General features: G+C 39.6%; 2 protein-coding genes across 2 annotated transcripts; one reads left to right on the forward strand and one right to left on the reverse strand.

The window, feature by feature from the left end:
* The first annotated feature begins 1,247 nt into the window (after positions 1-1,247).
* On the forward strand, positions 1,248-9,628 carry LOC124647776 (ankyrin-1-like). The gene is made up of 12 exons (XM_047187654.1): positions 1,248-1,278; positions 1,368-1,433; positions 1,552-1,722; positions 1,854-1,997; positions 2,814-2,956; positions 4,874-4,960; positions 5,086-5,208; positions 7,234-7,386; positions 7,897-7,998; positions 8,519-8,695; positions 8,784-8,863; positions 9,223-9,628. Exons 1-12 carry the CDS (start codon positions 1,248-1,250, stop codon positions 9,308-9,310), a joined length of 1,365 nt encoding a protein of 454 aa, XP_047043610.1. The 3' UTR covers positions 9,311-9,628.
* A 924-nt stretch (positions 9,629-10,552) lies between these two features.
* On the reverse strand, positions 10,553-13,760 carry LOC124647777 (polyadenylate-binding protein 1-like). The gene is made up of 6 exons (XM_047187655.1): positions 13,641-13,760; positions 13,422-13,506; positions 11,873-11,940; positions 11,375-11,566; positions 11,197-11,288; positions 10,553-10,598 (listed from the first exon to the last, which is right to left on the reverse strand). The coding sequence occupies exons 1-6, from the start codon at positions 13,758-13,760 to the stop codon at positions 10,553-10,555; spliced, it is 603 nt and encodes a 200-aa protein (XP_047043611.1).
* Between the last annotated feature and the right edge of the window lie 689 nt (positions 13,761-14,449).

Here is a 14,449-nt window from a genome sequence, read left to right on the forward strand (position 1 = left end):
TGTAATCGCTTATTTCGTGTGTAAGATGGCCTAATCGAACCCCGTCAACAAGTTCAGATACCCATCATAATTTACTCTTTTGAAAATTTACTCATAAAGCTTATGCCCGACTGCAATAAATACCGAATGAATAATGTAGTGTCATGGCATGCCTCTGTAATTTCTGCCTTCGCACTATTACCATCACACAAAAGAGAAAACAAAATACTGTACCAAATCAGAGTAAGCAATGCAAAAAAAACACATGCAATTATTTTGAGGAAAATATTTCTTATGTGTTTCAAAATAAAATTATTAGCATATGTATGAATATTTTATTTGTACGATATATGGTGACATATCTAGTAGTATGAGGGACTCTTTTAGAAGAGTCAACCCCTGTTTTATATGGCCACTGTAATTGGGAAAAAATAAAGGTAGATTTTTTTTCCATTAGTGGGTCATTTTTATGCTCCATTATATCTTTTACCTACTCCCTCCGTTTAAAATAACTCTTTGAGAATGTACATCAATTTTGGGGAATTATTTTAAGCCAAAGAGTACTATATATTTCATGCTCATATATAAAAATTATTTTCCGGACGTATTCATTTGGATACATCCACTTTTGAATAATTATGTTTAATCGGACGAAAAACTATACATTTCATGCTCATATATGTTTAATTTGGGATTGGATTACACCTTTTACCCTGTAATTATGCATTTGTGACACATATTACACCATTTAGTAGAACTTCTACCAAAGTATCCAATTTAGGAGACTTTGCACATTGTTCAACTCCAATTCAGTATTTCCCGTAATTGTTAGATAGGATAGACATGATAGAGGTCAATGTGGCGCGACAAAATGCGTAGATATATAAGGGCACCATCCACGATTATGTCGATGACTTATTTCATCCACATGGTCTATTCCTCGCCATTGTCTTAATACTTTCGGATCCCGAGGATGATCACCTGACTACTTTCCTAATAGACACACGTTAGAAAGGGGTCCAATGCTTCTAAAAGGGATAATGTACACAATTTTTCACTCGGCGGGGTAATTAATGTCACAAACGCGTATCTAGAAGGTAAAAAGTAGAATTTCACTCTTAATATAGAGAAAGAAAAGCAATTTCATGGCCAACTAGTCCCTAGACAGAAATTTCCCATCTGCAGTCCCCCGGCCACTCTCCCTCTCCACTCCGACGAAACTTTCCCGCTTCTCCGCTTCAAACCCCCAAATCCCCCAGTTCGCCGCCATGACGCGCCCTAGCCACGAAATCGGCCTCGGTAAGCGCCTCTCCGCCGTCCTCCCCTCCCCCTCCGCCGCCGAAAACCCTAACCGCAACTCACTCGCTCGGCTTCTCCTCTCCCTGCAGCTCTCGGGACGCCACAGAAGCGGCTCCTCGTCGCGGCGACCGCAGGAGACCTCGCCCTCCTCGAGCGTACGCTTCTGCCTCTCTCCCACCTCTCCCCGTTCTGGCCGTACGTGGTGTGTGAGCCGTCCCTGATTTTTTTTTAAAATGATTTGTGTGGGGCCGGCCGATCCGTACGTACGTGCAGGGACGGCGAGGAAGCTCGATGACGGTCGCGGCCGCCTCGCGGAGGCGGTGGAATCCGTCAAAGACCACGGCGTTGGGGCGCTGCACCTTGCCGCCGCGTTCAAGAAGGCGGAGGTGTGCGAGTACCTGGTCGAGGATGTCCGGGTGGATGTGGACGCCCTTGACATAAACGGTGTGTCTGCTCTCTCAGTTAACACTCTACCTTCATACACAAAGACTGAATAAATGGAAGAGAGTGGTGTTTTGCAAAATTCACTTGTTTGTTCTGATGTAAATGCCCCCCCTTTTCCGTGTTCCTGACAGGAAGAACACCTCTGGTTTGGGCAATCACTTGTAAAGGTGGACGCGCGGATTTGGATATTGTCAGGTATCTTCTTGATCACGGCGCCAACCCAGATAACGTCGACAAATCAGGGTTTACTCCTCTCCATGAGGCCACCAAAGCAGGCAATCATCTAATCTCTACCCTGTCTCTCTCACCCCTAGTTTGTTATTCATGTGCATTATACTGTGGCCATTACATTTATCAACATGATGAATGTTGTGAAAATGTTCATATACTATGGTGTCTTCATTTGGCGGATGAGTAGAGACAAAAGACATTGCAAGTGATTTCAACTGTGGGGGTTAGATTTCTGTATTTCTGCTAGAGTAGAAAGTACAGATAATAGTTTTTCTGACATAGAATATGCGGAAGGCACCCGTGAAGGTAGGTAGAGATCTATGGCTTTGTAGAATTGATTCGTTTCACAACTCAATCGTTACGAGTCGAAAGAACTGAAGTGGAGCATAGAAGAATTGTGAATAAAAGGATTTGTCATGTAGTTTAGAGTGAATTCCATTTTTTACCCTATTTAATGAAAACTCATCTAGAATACCCCTTCTAGAAGCTTCTAACCCTCAGTTTTTTTATGGATGTCCATTGAGAAATGTGTGAACTGATGAATAGGGTTCCAAATTATCAGAATGATGACAAGGAATGGAACAATTGGAGCTGAGAAGTCTAGACATGATCATCGATGCCGACCTCCGATCTTTACACATTTTGTGGCGCCACATCGGCGTAACATGCTGGTCCTATCTAACCAAAACAAACAAAATGTTCAAACTGGGGTAAAACCATGTTTAAGATCTCCTAAATAAGATATTTCGGTAGAAGTTCCACTAAATGGGGTAATATGTGTCACAAATGCATAACTACAAGGTAAAAAGTGAAATTCACTCTGTAGTTTATTATATTTACATTCCAAATGTCTTATTCAGGACACTGTGAAGTAGTAGAACTCTTGCTCTCTAGAGGTGTCTATGTCGATCCCTTTTCTACTGAGCATGGAACACCGTTGCATGTTGCTGCTATCCATAAACAGGATGGCGCCATGAAGATTTTGTTGGATCACCATGCAGATGTAAGTTCCATTCTATGTTTCTTTATAGTTTTCTCACAGTTGTATTTGACAATCTTTGTCCGTCTGCTTTCTCCATTTTACTTTTAGTTGAATCTTGACAGTAAGATTAGTTTAGTTAGTATTTTGCTATTTTTTCTCTGAAATCTGGAGAACTGCAGAGTTGTGAACATTCGGAAATTAAATTAACTTCCTCCTTTTACTCATTAGTTGGTTGCACAATCATGTCCCGTCAAAATTTTAAGTGATGCTGATAAACTATTTTCACGGTACATGTTGTTCTGCAGTAAGCAGAGAGTCGTGTGCCCTTTCTATGAATTATGTTCTCATGTACACATATTTTCACCTTCTAAGGTTGAAAAGGATTATCTTATAGCACCTTCCATATAGTAAGAAACTAAACCCTAATTACTGAAAAGTAGATAAAAGTAAGCGAGAATATTCTTTTTGATTGATTCTCAATTGGTACATCTGATGTCCCTTATATAGGAGTACTTACTTGACCCCTAATTAATAATCTAAAGGATATAGATTTGATCTCTTAACTCTAAATTATCTCTTTCTTATTTAAATAACTTCCATATATCTTAATATAGCATAATCCTATATTCCTACACATAACAATTATGTTCTCATGCACACATATTTTCACCTTCTAAGGTTGAAAAGGATTATCTTATAGCACCTTCCATATATAGACCTCCACTAAAGTTTCATTTCCATTGAAGTTTCTTGTCTCCACCTTTGTTATTTCCATGTCAAAATTTTCAAGATCAATGTTTGCATGTGCTGAACCACTGATATTCTGATGCAGTTTCTGTGTGTGGACTACTTGCCCCGACAAGAAGTAGCTTAATTAATTGATCTGTTTGGACATTTTTACCCTTCTTGTGACTGAACCGAAAAACATTAATAAAATTTCTAATACAAGATTCACTTCATTTACACCTGTAATAAAGATAGACCTTGTGCATTTTGTTTAGGAATCTGATATTTCACATATTTCAACCCCAAAATATCCCACCCAAATAGCCACATTTACTGCTGCTAATTATATCAGAGAATAGAGGAATAAGTCCCACTAATGGATAATTATGGTTTAAGAAATGATCAGCACTTGGTGTCCTATCATATTGGATATAAGATGAACTTGAAGAAGCTTTCTTGCTTGTGGTTGTTGCTACGGCCATGCTAAAAGGATTAAGTGTTGGATATGATTAGATTCAGTACAAAGATCTGTGGAGCTGAGGAGCATCAAGGGAGCTAGAGAACAAGGAGGGCAACAGGTGTGAGCATCAATACAAAAAAGGGAGCAAATGCGAATGGTGTCATTGTGGGACATATTGATTAGTAAAGGTCGAACTTGTATAGGGTTGGGAGGTGGACACGAAGTTGGTTGCAAATAACAGAACCTCGTCCTCACTAACTCGAACTGTTCTACACTTAAAAAGGAAATTCACATTACTCAGATTCTGAAGTTCCGATGTATGGTGTACCGAAGCACAACTGTGAAGGTCACCATGTATTTCTTGTTGGGCCTGTTTTTCAGATGTGATGACCCAAAATACGGGAAGTTGGTGATTCAAGCAGGCCATAAGTCTTAGTTATCTTTCTATCTCGTAAGAGTTGTTGGTTGTTATATGGATTTAAATACTAATAGTGAAGAACTCACTAGTGATGCACTGAATGCTACACCACCAAATATTGTCATGTTGAATTGTTGATCAAGTTGATAATGTAAATTTTCCTCATCTCTTTTTTGCAATTCTGCACCAACTACCCTATTTTTCTTTGATTCACTAGGGTTCATTGTCACACTGACATGGTCTCATCTTTTTGTTATTATACACATATTATTTTTTATTATGTATCTGATAATGTCATTTATCAGGTGTGCTAATTACTTGCATCTCTTTTCAGCCTAACAAGATTCTAGGATGTTTCAGCACACCTCTCATGCTTGCTATGTGTAGTCACTCAGTGAAATGTGTAAACCTGCTGATAGAGGTACGGCTCCATCTTATGCGTTACAGCGTTAAGCTGAAAATGTATCTCAGTTTGGCGAAATGTGGACAGATAAATTGTGACACATATTACTCAGAGGAACCATCTACGATTCTGTTATATGCTAGGCTGGTGCGGATGTGAAAGGTATGCGTACTACGACCCCCTTGCAAGCTGCTGCAAGAAATGGCCTAACTGACGTCCTCAAGACCCTATTGGATGCTGGTGCAGATCCCAATGTTCGGAATGAAGTAAGTTCTATGTTTCACCGGCATATATTTTAATCACACCATGGTTGATTGTTTACACATCTGGGTGTAACATTAAATATCTAAGCATTGTCCATCCTTAATCTTTGGTAGAATGGGTCCCATAGTCAGTCATATGTAACTAATAGTTAACTCAGGTTTGGTGCACATGCTTAAACTTTGGTAATACAAGTCTCATAGTGAGTCATATCTAAATTATATATATAACTCAGGTTACGTGGACTAATGTAAACTCAGTCAGGTAAACTTGTAGTAGTGGCATGCAAATTGTAATACTCCCTCCGATCCAAATTAATTAAAGTTAAGTTAATTAATTTGGATCGGAGGGAGTACTACAATTTCATGCCTACTGATACTTTGTCAGGTGTAACCTACTAACCTTTTCATTCCTTGAAGATCAAATCTTTTGCAACGAGAACTCATCAATATTTTTAGCACTAGTACAATTTCAAAGAAATAATTTTGGTTGATTTATCCTGCCAATTTTTAATGCCTTTTCTTCCCCTCTAATTTGAATTTGTGAAATGGAAAACATGCTAGTTTTCAATCTTCCAAATAATATGTCTTGTATATAAAACCGTTAGTCCCAATCAAGTTGATGTAGGATAGAGATGAAACCCAACAAAAACCACACAAACCAAGACGTAGAAAGGAAAATAAAAGGTAATATACAATTAGTCAACTAGTAATAAAAGATACTATAAAAAATGCTAGTGATTAAGGAATTGCTGCCTTTTTTTGAGGAGTTAAGTAGTTAACTCCTGGCCTCTGCATCTAGGATGCACACTGCCTTATGGATAAGGACAAACTCATCTTATGGCCTACTTTGTGGCGTGAATGGAGTACCGTTGGTCATACTATTGTCTATGTACACCCAGTAGCGGACCTAGGATTTTACCAATGGATATGCCGCACCAATAATTCAACAACTATTTCGAAAAAAAAATCATTAACTAATTTAGTAAATAACAGTAAAATTTATATTTTAATATGGTGTAGAAGCAATAAACAGTATGTAACTGAAAGATTAAGTTGAAAGTTTGCATAAATTACCATACTTATAATGGAGAAGGATTTGAAGCAAAGACAACATTATTAATTGTGTGTTTCTTAAAAAGGAATGAAATGTCTGCCTCCCTTCATAACTGAATAATAAAAAAATAAAACAGTAAAAATATGACAATTAGTTATGTACAACAAACAACATGTGTAGCAAAAAATCATATGGGGTGAAAAATCATACTTCATAGTCACCTAAATACCTAATATATAATCTCTCAACAAAAAATAATGAATACATACAATGTTAAATATATCTTATATATTCACAATTATTTTTGTTTGGCTATTTAATTTCAAGAGGATATATATGGATCTATAACTTAAAAAATATCAGCTCTACTTGGACAATTACCTTAGATGTGTTTGTCGCATGCGCCGATAATCCTAGTTTCGTGGTCATGGGCTCGGGTCGATGCATACGAACTGGTGTTCAATCTCGCGGTGTTTGCATTGAGCAGTGTGCTGACGAAGGAAGACAACGAACTATTGTTCGACCTCGTAACGTTGTGGCGAGTGGCATGAAAATCTCGCATCGTGTCGGCGTCAAGGTCCACAAGCCGCAGCCCTGATCAGATCAGGTCGTTGGTGCTCCTCCTAGCGCTAGTGGACACGGCTTAGTCGGGTAGAGCGTCGGTCTAGGATCAGTATGCAAAGACGCGTAGAATATACAAGACATGCGAGATCAAGCCCCAGCAGCTTTAATCGGTCATGTTTTTTTTTCTACTAGGTTTCACGCACGGAACGATCAGCTCAGCTAAGCAGTTTTGCATGGCATCGATCAGTCCCGCTACTACTAGTACACGGAACGGCCAGGCCTGGGGGGTATGCCACAGCATACCTGGCATACCCTCTGGGTCCGCCACTGTACACCTTGCATGTGGCTATTTTGTTAATTTATTTCTCCTCCAAATAAATTGGTGATATACATATTCTTTTCCTTAACAGTTTGGTCACTTGCCAATACAAATCGCGGCATGCTTTGGTACACGTGAAGATGTTGAGATCCTGTTTGAAGTTACTACTTCTCGTATTGAAGCTGTACATGATTGGAGCGTTGATGGAATAATTAGTTATATAAAGTCAGAGCCAAAGTTGGAGGTATGAGCAAGAGCATCATTGGCATATTGGAATTACTTATGTGCCATAGTCCTAAGTAATTTTGAATGAAACTAGGCCAGAAACTAAATATTCATCTCTCATCTGTAAAGACTGTTGATCTTGCATTTTTCATGAATTCTGGTTTTCACACTTTTGAACTTTAAAACTTCTATTTTTTTACACTAGATGACATTCTCTATTTTTGGTGTTCCATTCAAAATTGTGATGCGCCATGAAAATTTTATGAAGAAAAATAAGAAAGGAATGATGCATACAGTGAGATCCCGTGGGATGTGTCAGAGTATGACAAATGTAATCATGAAGCTGAGCTTGTGGGGTTTGGGTTAATGTGGTACCTGAATTTGTGCTTATTTATGATAACATGCAATCGTACGAAATAAGTGAAATTATAACATGTTTAAATCTGAAAATATATCTTTTCCATTGTAAGTTCTTTGCACATAAATGTCTGGACTCTTGAGGTTGCTTAATTTCTATTTAAATTGTCAGGATAACCCTTTGTCTAAAATGTCAGTAGCTAAGTTAAAAGAAGAAGGAAACAAAGCTTTGGATAAAGATGACTACGATGCGGCATTAAAATTCTATAACATGGTATGCCATTGCACTATTTGTTCTCCTGAAGTTCATTTCTTTTTCCTGTACCATTGTTGTCTCATTTGTATCTATTGCAATTGCTTATATCATTATCTGATGTATTGCTGAGCAATCTCTGCTGTACATTCGTTCTCCCAATACATGACGTGGTTGGGCATACAAGACTTGCCCAGTTTGGCTAGTTCGTGTGCTGCATAATTAGCCGACCTCCTATGGGCTTACTTCACAATTGGAGAACCACATCTTCAGTTGTGTCTTCAAGTCTTCTTCTGAGCATGATGAAAATAATTCCTTGACATGCGCACCAACAGCAGTTTTGACTTAAACTGTTTTCACTTTTCAATGAGACACCTCCATATGTGATTTATCTGGTCATTCATGATACAAGAGGTTCTCTTTGTTGTTTGGTACCACGTATATCTCATTCAAGTTACCAAGTCTTTGTCCTAGAAATCTGACGATTATATGCAGATTTTTCAGAAGATATGTAATCGTTCATTTGATTTGTTGACTGCAGGCTATGATGGTTAATACTGAAAATTTAGATGTGATCTTGATTGGCAATAGGGGTTTTTGCCGGCTTCATGTGGGCAATGGAGAGGGTGCTTTAAATGATGCCCAATTCTGCAGGACAATGCAACCTGACTCTGCACATCCATGCTGGCTGCAGGGCTACTCATATGTGCAGCTACAGGTGATAAGGAATCACGATTTCGTACTTGATTAAATCTTATTGCTATATCTTTTTGACAATCCAGTCAACTCTATATCGTTATTCTTAGGAGTATGAGAAGGCATGCGATGCATTTCTTGATGGTCTCAAATTGAAGCCAGGATTTACTGGAATCGAGAAGGCGTTAAGGTAGCATACTTGATCTACTTTAGCTGCCTTCTTTATTCAAAGTCCAGTTTGTTGTGATATATAGTACGGAGTATTTACTTGCATCACTTTCATGATTCATTTATTATGGCAATGTATATACAGTTATGTAGTGTGTCGAAACTGTACAAACACAATGAAATAAATGAACTTGTATTACGAAAAAAATGAGTACAGTAATTTTTTTTGTACAGTGCAGGTATGCATATCTCATATCTTTGCATGAAACTTTTTTTACTGCATCAATAATATGTATAAATGTTTTTCATGATTGTGTTCCATTTGCCTGTTTGGTCCAGCATTTCAGATCTTTTGCTGATCGTCTTATCTGGAATGTGTAGGGAAGCTCTGAGATTATTGAAAGAATCTCATGCTGACAAGAAGAACGGCTTAGAAGTACAATATCGTGAAGCACATGTGTTCCTTTGAGGAGAGCATTTTGACTAACAAGTCTGAGGTCTCACTATTTTTTTTGACAAATCACTTGCTGCGTGCTAACGAACATGGTGGTTGGTACCCTGATATGCTGTATGTTCTTTTTGTGTCTGCCGCTGCAACCCTGAAGGCCTGAATTTTGTTTGCCATATGCATACTGATCGTGTGGTGCAAGGAAGTAGAAACTGCTGTTGAGATCTTCAACCTTGTGATTGATGTCGTCGTTCTCTGAGGTGACATGTTATTGATTCAGCTGGGTATCAGTTGATTGGAACATGATCATGTATATCAAATCCAACGAGGGTTGTCATCTTTTATTCTTGCTTGCTAAATTCGTGCAATGTTCAGTTATGTACACAGCGCCAGGTATCCAACCTTATTGTTGTTTCAGCAAACCGTAATGAACAGCTCGACATGCCAGCGCGGAGGAGGCTGGCCGTGTTGAGGTCGCTCATGGAGAAGGCCAGCACCGAAACCTGCTAGTGAATGCTGTTGGAGAGCAGTAGTCTGTACCTCTCGGTCTCTCCTCCTGGTCATGGTGCGCCCGTGACTCCTCATCGCCCCCATGGCTCCTCGCATCGTCGCTCTGCAACCGGGCGAACTCGGCAAGAAGTAAATTCACGAGGGTTCAGAATAAAGTACCATAACCAGAAGCTCAGCTTATCTGAATTCATGAAGGATCTGTTGTCTGTAAGCCTGCAATTATCATGCTGCCATAAGAGGCATCCACATATCCTGAGATCTCAAGACAAACGGGATGTCTCCTCGCGGAAAGAAAGCAGAAAATCTAGGAGAGGCACACATCAGGCCATCGGACTAACACCTTATACCAACTAAAAGGACAAGAAAAGGCGAACCAACTAATGTATATTGACCATGGTTGCAGGTACTTCGTTACAAACTTCAAATCCGACTGCTTAGAACTCATCAGGGCAAGCAGAGTACATACATGACTTCACCAACAATTCTGTTTTAAAACTCATTAATGGCTAAATGAAATGGTATAAAATCCACCAGACCGACTGATCACATGATAGTTTGGAACAGAGGGTCATTCCTAAGGCAGAAGAATGCTATCATAGCATGATCAGAGGTACAACAAGGAGTCACAATCTTTCAGTTTATGCCTTTATCAGATGTACATTGGTGGAGCTGCGGATAGTCCTCATCTTCTCTATGATGGCACATTGGAAGTTCGCTACCAAAAAACTGAAGAGTCAAAGCGACCTTGCAGAATCAGTACGGCCAGTACCTGGGTGCCCCCCTGAACCTTGGCACCTTCCTGCAGAGAAAAACAGAACACCAGAAAGGTCATCCGGGAACTACTTCGGAATTCCTCCCATGTTTCTCGGGCCCTATTTTGGTGAATTCTGGAGAAGAGGAAATCCCAGGGCCTAAGTTCCTTTGAATGTTTGGTGCACAACTAATCAGATGCCTCAGAAGAATGGCCTCCTCATGTCATATTCTTCAAATCTTTTTATTTTGCTTTATACCGTTTACAAATGAAATTCTGCTCTATTCAAACAAATTACTGGGACGATTTTAATTTCAAGACTAGGCTTAGGATATATTTACAATGGAATCAGGATAACCCATTCAATAGAAACGATCAATATCTACGAAGTACACCTCAACATTCCATGAATCCTAAGTCACGTCATAATTGAAAACATTCTAATTTAAGCCCAACAAAATGCACATTATCATGTTTCTTAATTTTTGAGCATCTAAGTGCAGTTTTTTTTGTCCGAAAAGGGGCAATACCCCGGCCTCTGCATCAATAGATGCGCACAGCCATCTTCATTGAAAAGTTCTTCCAAGTGCAATATATAGCTTCATAAAAAAATTCAGCTTAATATCTTCATGAAGAAACTCCTTACCCATATGTTGGATACGAGGGATAATAAGGATCATATGGACGCCTTCCCCTAGGGTGATTCATTCCTGGAATATTAGTTCTTTTTGGACACACCTGCATATTAAAAAAAGAACACACAATGAACGTTAGAAGTTCAAAATAACAGTGAGTGCATATTATTTAAAAGATGCGTTCTGGACCTTCAACCGACGTTCATGTAGTTCTGTATCATTTAGCAGGAGAGCATTTTGGACTGCCTCAACTTCAAGAAACTCCACATAAGCATATCCTTTGGGATGACCAAAATTGTCTGTCAAAATTGTAACCCTGTTGACAGTTCCACAATCTTCAAAATGCTGCTGAACTTCCTCTGGCAAACAATTGTAGTCAACCTGAAGCAAGGTGGAAAAAGATTTAGCTAATAACAGCAGTAGTGAAGTAGCTAAGATTTATTCAATGCTGTTTTAAATGAATTTCAAGAGAAGTACTTGTCTTCAAAAGAACAAATGAGGAAGAAAGTCTGAACTCAGTAACAGTTAAGAGTTTATTAAAAGTGCTCCCTCGAAATCCAGATTCCTGGCCTAAAGAAATGACAAATGCAAAACTTTCTGGTACTGTGTGCTACTAGATACTGGAAAGTTTTTCATGGAAATGTTTGAATTATTTTAGTATAAGTAGAAAAATAGACAAATACTCACATTTCCAGCATAGATGGAGCGAGCATCCACCTCTGACTTGTCGAATGCGGTTGCCTCTGCTTCTGGATCTTCTGGGAAAACGGACCAAAATGAGCAAAACGTGTAGAAAGATTATTGCGCTTAACGGATAACTGAAGGCAGTGGCTTCATTCAGTCATCAAGGTGGTTCAAAATAATGAAACAATGGCATGGCACTCAAATCATACAGAATCAGGTACAAAAGAAGAAGGATGCCGATTAGGATCTTTAAACAGCATCCATGTTTCTATTGATAGCCCAACTTATTAAGTAAATATGCAAATGTTGAGACCTGAAGCAAACACTTAATCGTGTAAAACATCATTTTCAAATGCAGCATATGTGTACATTCTAAACCAGATCATCATATATTTTTCTTCGCAGTCAGTAGAATGTGAGAAGCAGCATAAGCATGCACCAACCAATGATAAAAATTACAAGAATTAACTTCAGTTGCACTATCAGTTTATATAAACCATGCTTTCTATAGAACATTGACATCAACTCAATACCATATGGTAACCTATGTTTAAAGGTTTGGTATTGATACCCAATTTTGCTAGTTGAAATAAATTTAAAATAGGACACTGCACATGTAGGACATAATCATATTAAATGCATTTCCTGGCAATGACAATTTCCATACTACATAAATCCCAGCTGGGGAAAAAGTATACCATGAACTTATTTTCAGTGCTATATAAGTACTAATAAGCATTGCGTTATTATCACAAATAAGGTTCCTAAGCACATCCTTCCTAATTTACCCGCTCAAGACTGAATTTCATGTAAACACACCAGTAACATTTTGGGAAATGTGGAATGCAGGATGAGGTGAGGACTTGATGATGCTCCATAGAAGTGGAATAGTTGGCCACATGAAGTAAAATTCTAACAGTCTCCAAATACTAAACCTGACAAGTTGCGAAAAGCGCGCCAAACGACAACAGTAGTAAGAAGTAATACTTAGCTACACCTCAAACATAATCGGCGACGTGACCAGGCAAGCCTAATTAACTAATGCACCATTAGTAATTTAGTATAGCAAATCCAGCGACCCCTATTATAAACGGCAGCCACGTAGCTGCCTCGGAGGCGCCAGTGCGCCACCCTCCTGGTTTGCGCACCTAGGCAGCTCCCTAGCCCATGATTAGGCGCCGCTGCCACCCCACCGCCTTTCAGAACACTGCAACGATCCATATTACTGGTAAAAACCAGCAGAGCATATAAAAGGAACAATGGCACAATGCTGAAAGATCCACCCACCCATGATCTACAAATACTCAACTGTTCAGGCTACCAGCCTCACAGAACTCTTCAGAAACTAGTACCCTATTGAGCTGAACATTGACTGAATCACTGAAATTAACCCGATCACCTAGCGTCAGCACTCCACAAGCTGAATCGCACAAATCACATGACACCCAACTAACAGGGGGCTCAGTCTGACATGCAACCAGTCGATTTCATTCCAGGGACGAAACAAAGCGCTATTACGCAAGGAAATGGAGACGTGGACTAGAAAGGTTACCCTGGAACGAGACGGCGGTGGCGGCGGGTAGTAGTATCTCCTGCTCCTCCATCTGCCGCAGCCTCCTCCGCATCTCCTCGATCTCCTGCACACACCGCCATACCCTATCCTCGTGAGCATCGGACAAGATGAACTCCGCAGGAACACGAATCCCTAAAACGCTCGGCAAGAGGCTACGCGGTGAGCTCCAAAACACAAAAAACACGCACGAACGCGCACCTGGTTCTCGGAGGAGAGGCTGAATCCGCCGGTGCCACACGCGCCGCCGCCGTTGCCCCCGGAGGAAGGGTGGATCTGGGAACCGTGCTCGACGGAGGAGGTGCGATTGCCCGAGGCCATCTCGCCGCCGCCGCAAGCGCTGGTTCGCGTGCTGCTCTCTTGCGTAACTTTTTTGTCTGGGTGATGACTAGCTGCTGTTGCTTGTCGTGGCTTGGGCTGGTTCCGGAGATATAGGGGGCATATTGGTAATAACGCATTTAAGCATGGTTTAAAAATCTGGAAAAAAAGATTATGGCATAGACAAAATGCACATCTACCATGTATATGTACCAAAATAAAAGTTTACATTCAGATATGACTCGAATCTCAAGAAACGAAAACAAAAAGACAAATCACTGCATAAATATAGTACTCTCTTCATCCATAAAAAGATGTCTCAACTTTTTCAAAATTTAGATATACTTGTACACTAAATTTAGATAAAGTTGAGACATCCTTATATGGATGGAGAGAGTACCAAATTCAATTCTAGACTGAATATTACAGTACTATATTTGTGATACGCATAGGCAGATTCGTTATTTTTGTTTGTTTAGCTGTGACTTGAATTTGGAGTTGAAATTTCAAGACATGTAAATGTATATATTGTGTCCATATTGAAAAACTGTGCATTTGATAGTGTTAAGAACTTACTTCTAGAGGTGCACATCTTGTACTACCCCATATCTAATGCACCCTTTTAGAAACATGTAAAATGCTGCCCCCATATCTAATGCACCCTTTTAGAAGCATGTGGATCCGCCCCTGCA

The sequence above is a fragment of the Lolium rigidum genome, chromosome 4 (assembly GCF_022539505.1).
Source record: "Lolium rigidum isolate FL_2022 chromosome 4, APGP_CSIRO_Lrig_0.1, whole genome shotgun sequence".
NCBI lineage: Eukaryota > Viridiplantae > Streptophyta > Magnoliopsida > Poales > Poaceae > Lolium > Lolium rigidum.

Bases quoted from the DNA above. Each gene is read 5' to 3' on its own strand.
- LOC124647776 (XM_047187654.1), top strand. From the start codon at position 1,248: ATGACGCGCCCTAGCCACGAAATCGGCCTCG. The intron at 2,957-4,873 runs GTAAGTTCCATT...ATCTCTTTTCAG, and splicing joins TGTTGGATCACCATGCAGAT to CCTAACAAGATTCTAGGATG. The intron at 8,864-9,222 runs GTAGCATACTTG...TGGAATGTGTAG, and splicing joins GGAATCGAGAAGGCGTTAAG to GGAAGCTCTGAGATTATTGA.
- LOC124647777 (XM_047187655.1), bottom strand. From the start codon at position 13,760: ATGGCCTCGGGCAATCGCACCTCCTCCGTCGAGCACGGTTCCCAGATC. The intron at 13,507-13,640 runs GTGCGCGTTCGT...CGGTGTGTGCAG, and splicing joins GCCTCTCCTCCGAGAACCAG to GAGATCGAGGAGATGCGGAG. The intron at 10,599-11,196 runs GTAAGGAGTTTC...TTTTCTCTGCAG, and splicing joins CCCTCGTATCCAACATATGG to GAAGGTGCCAAGGTTCAGGG.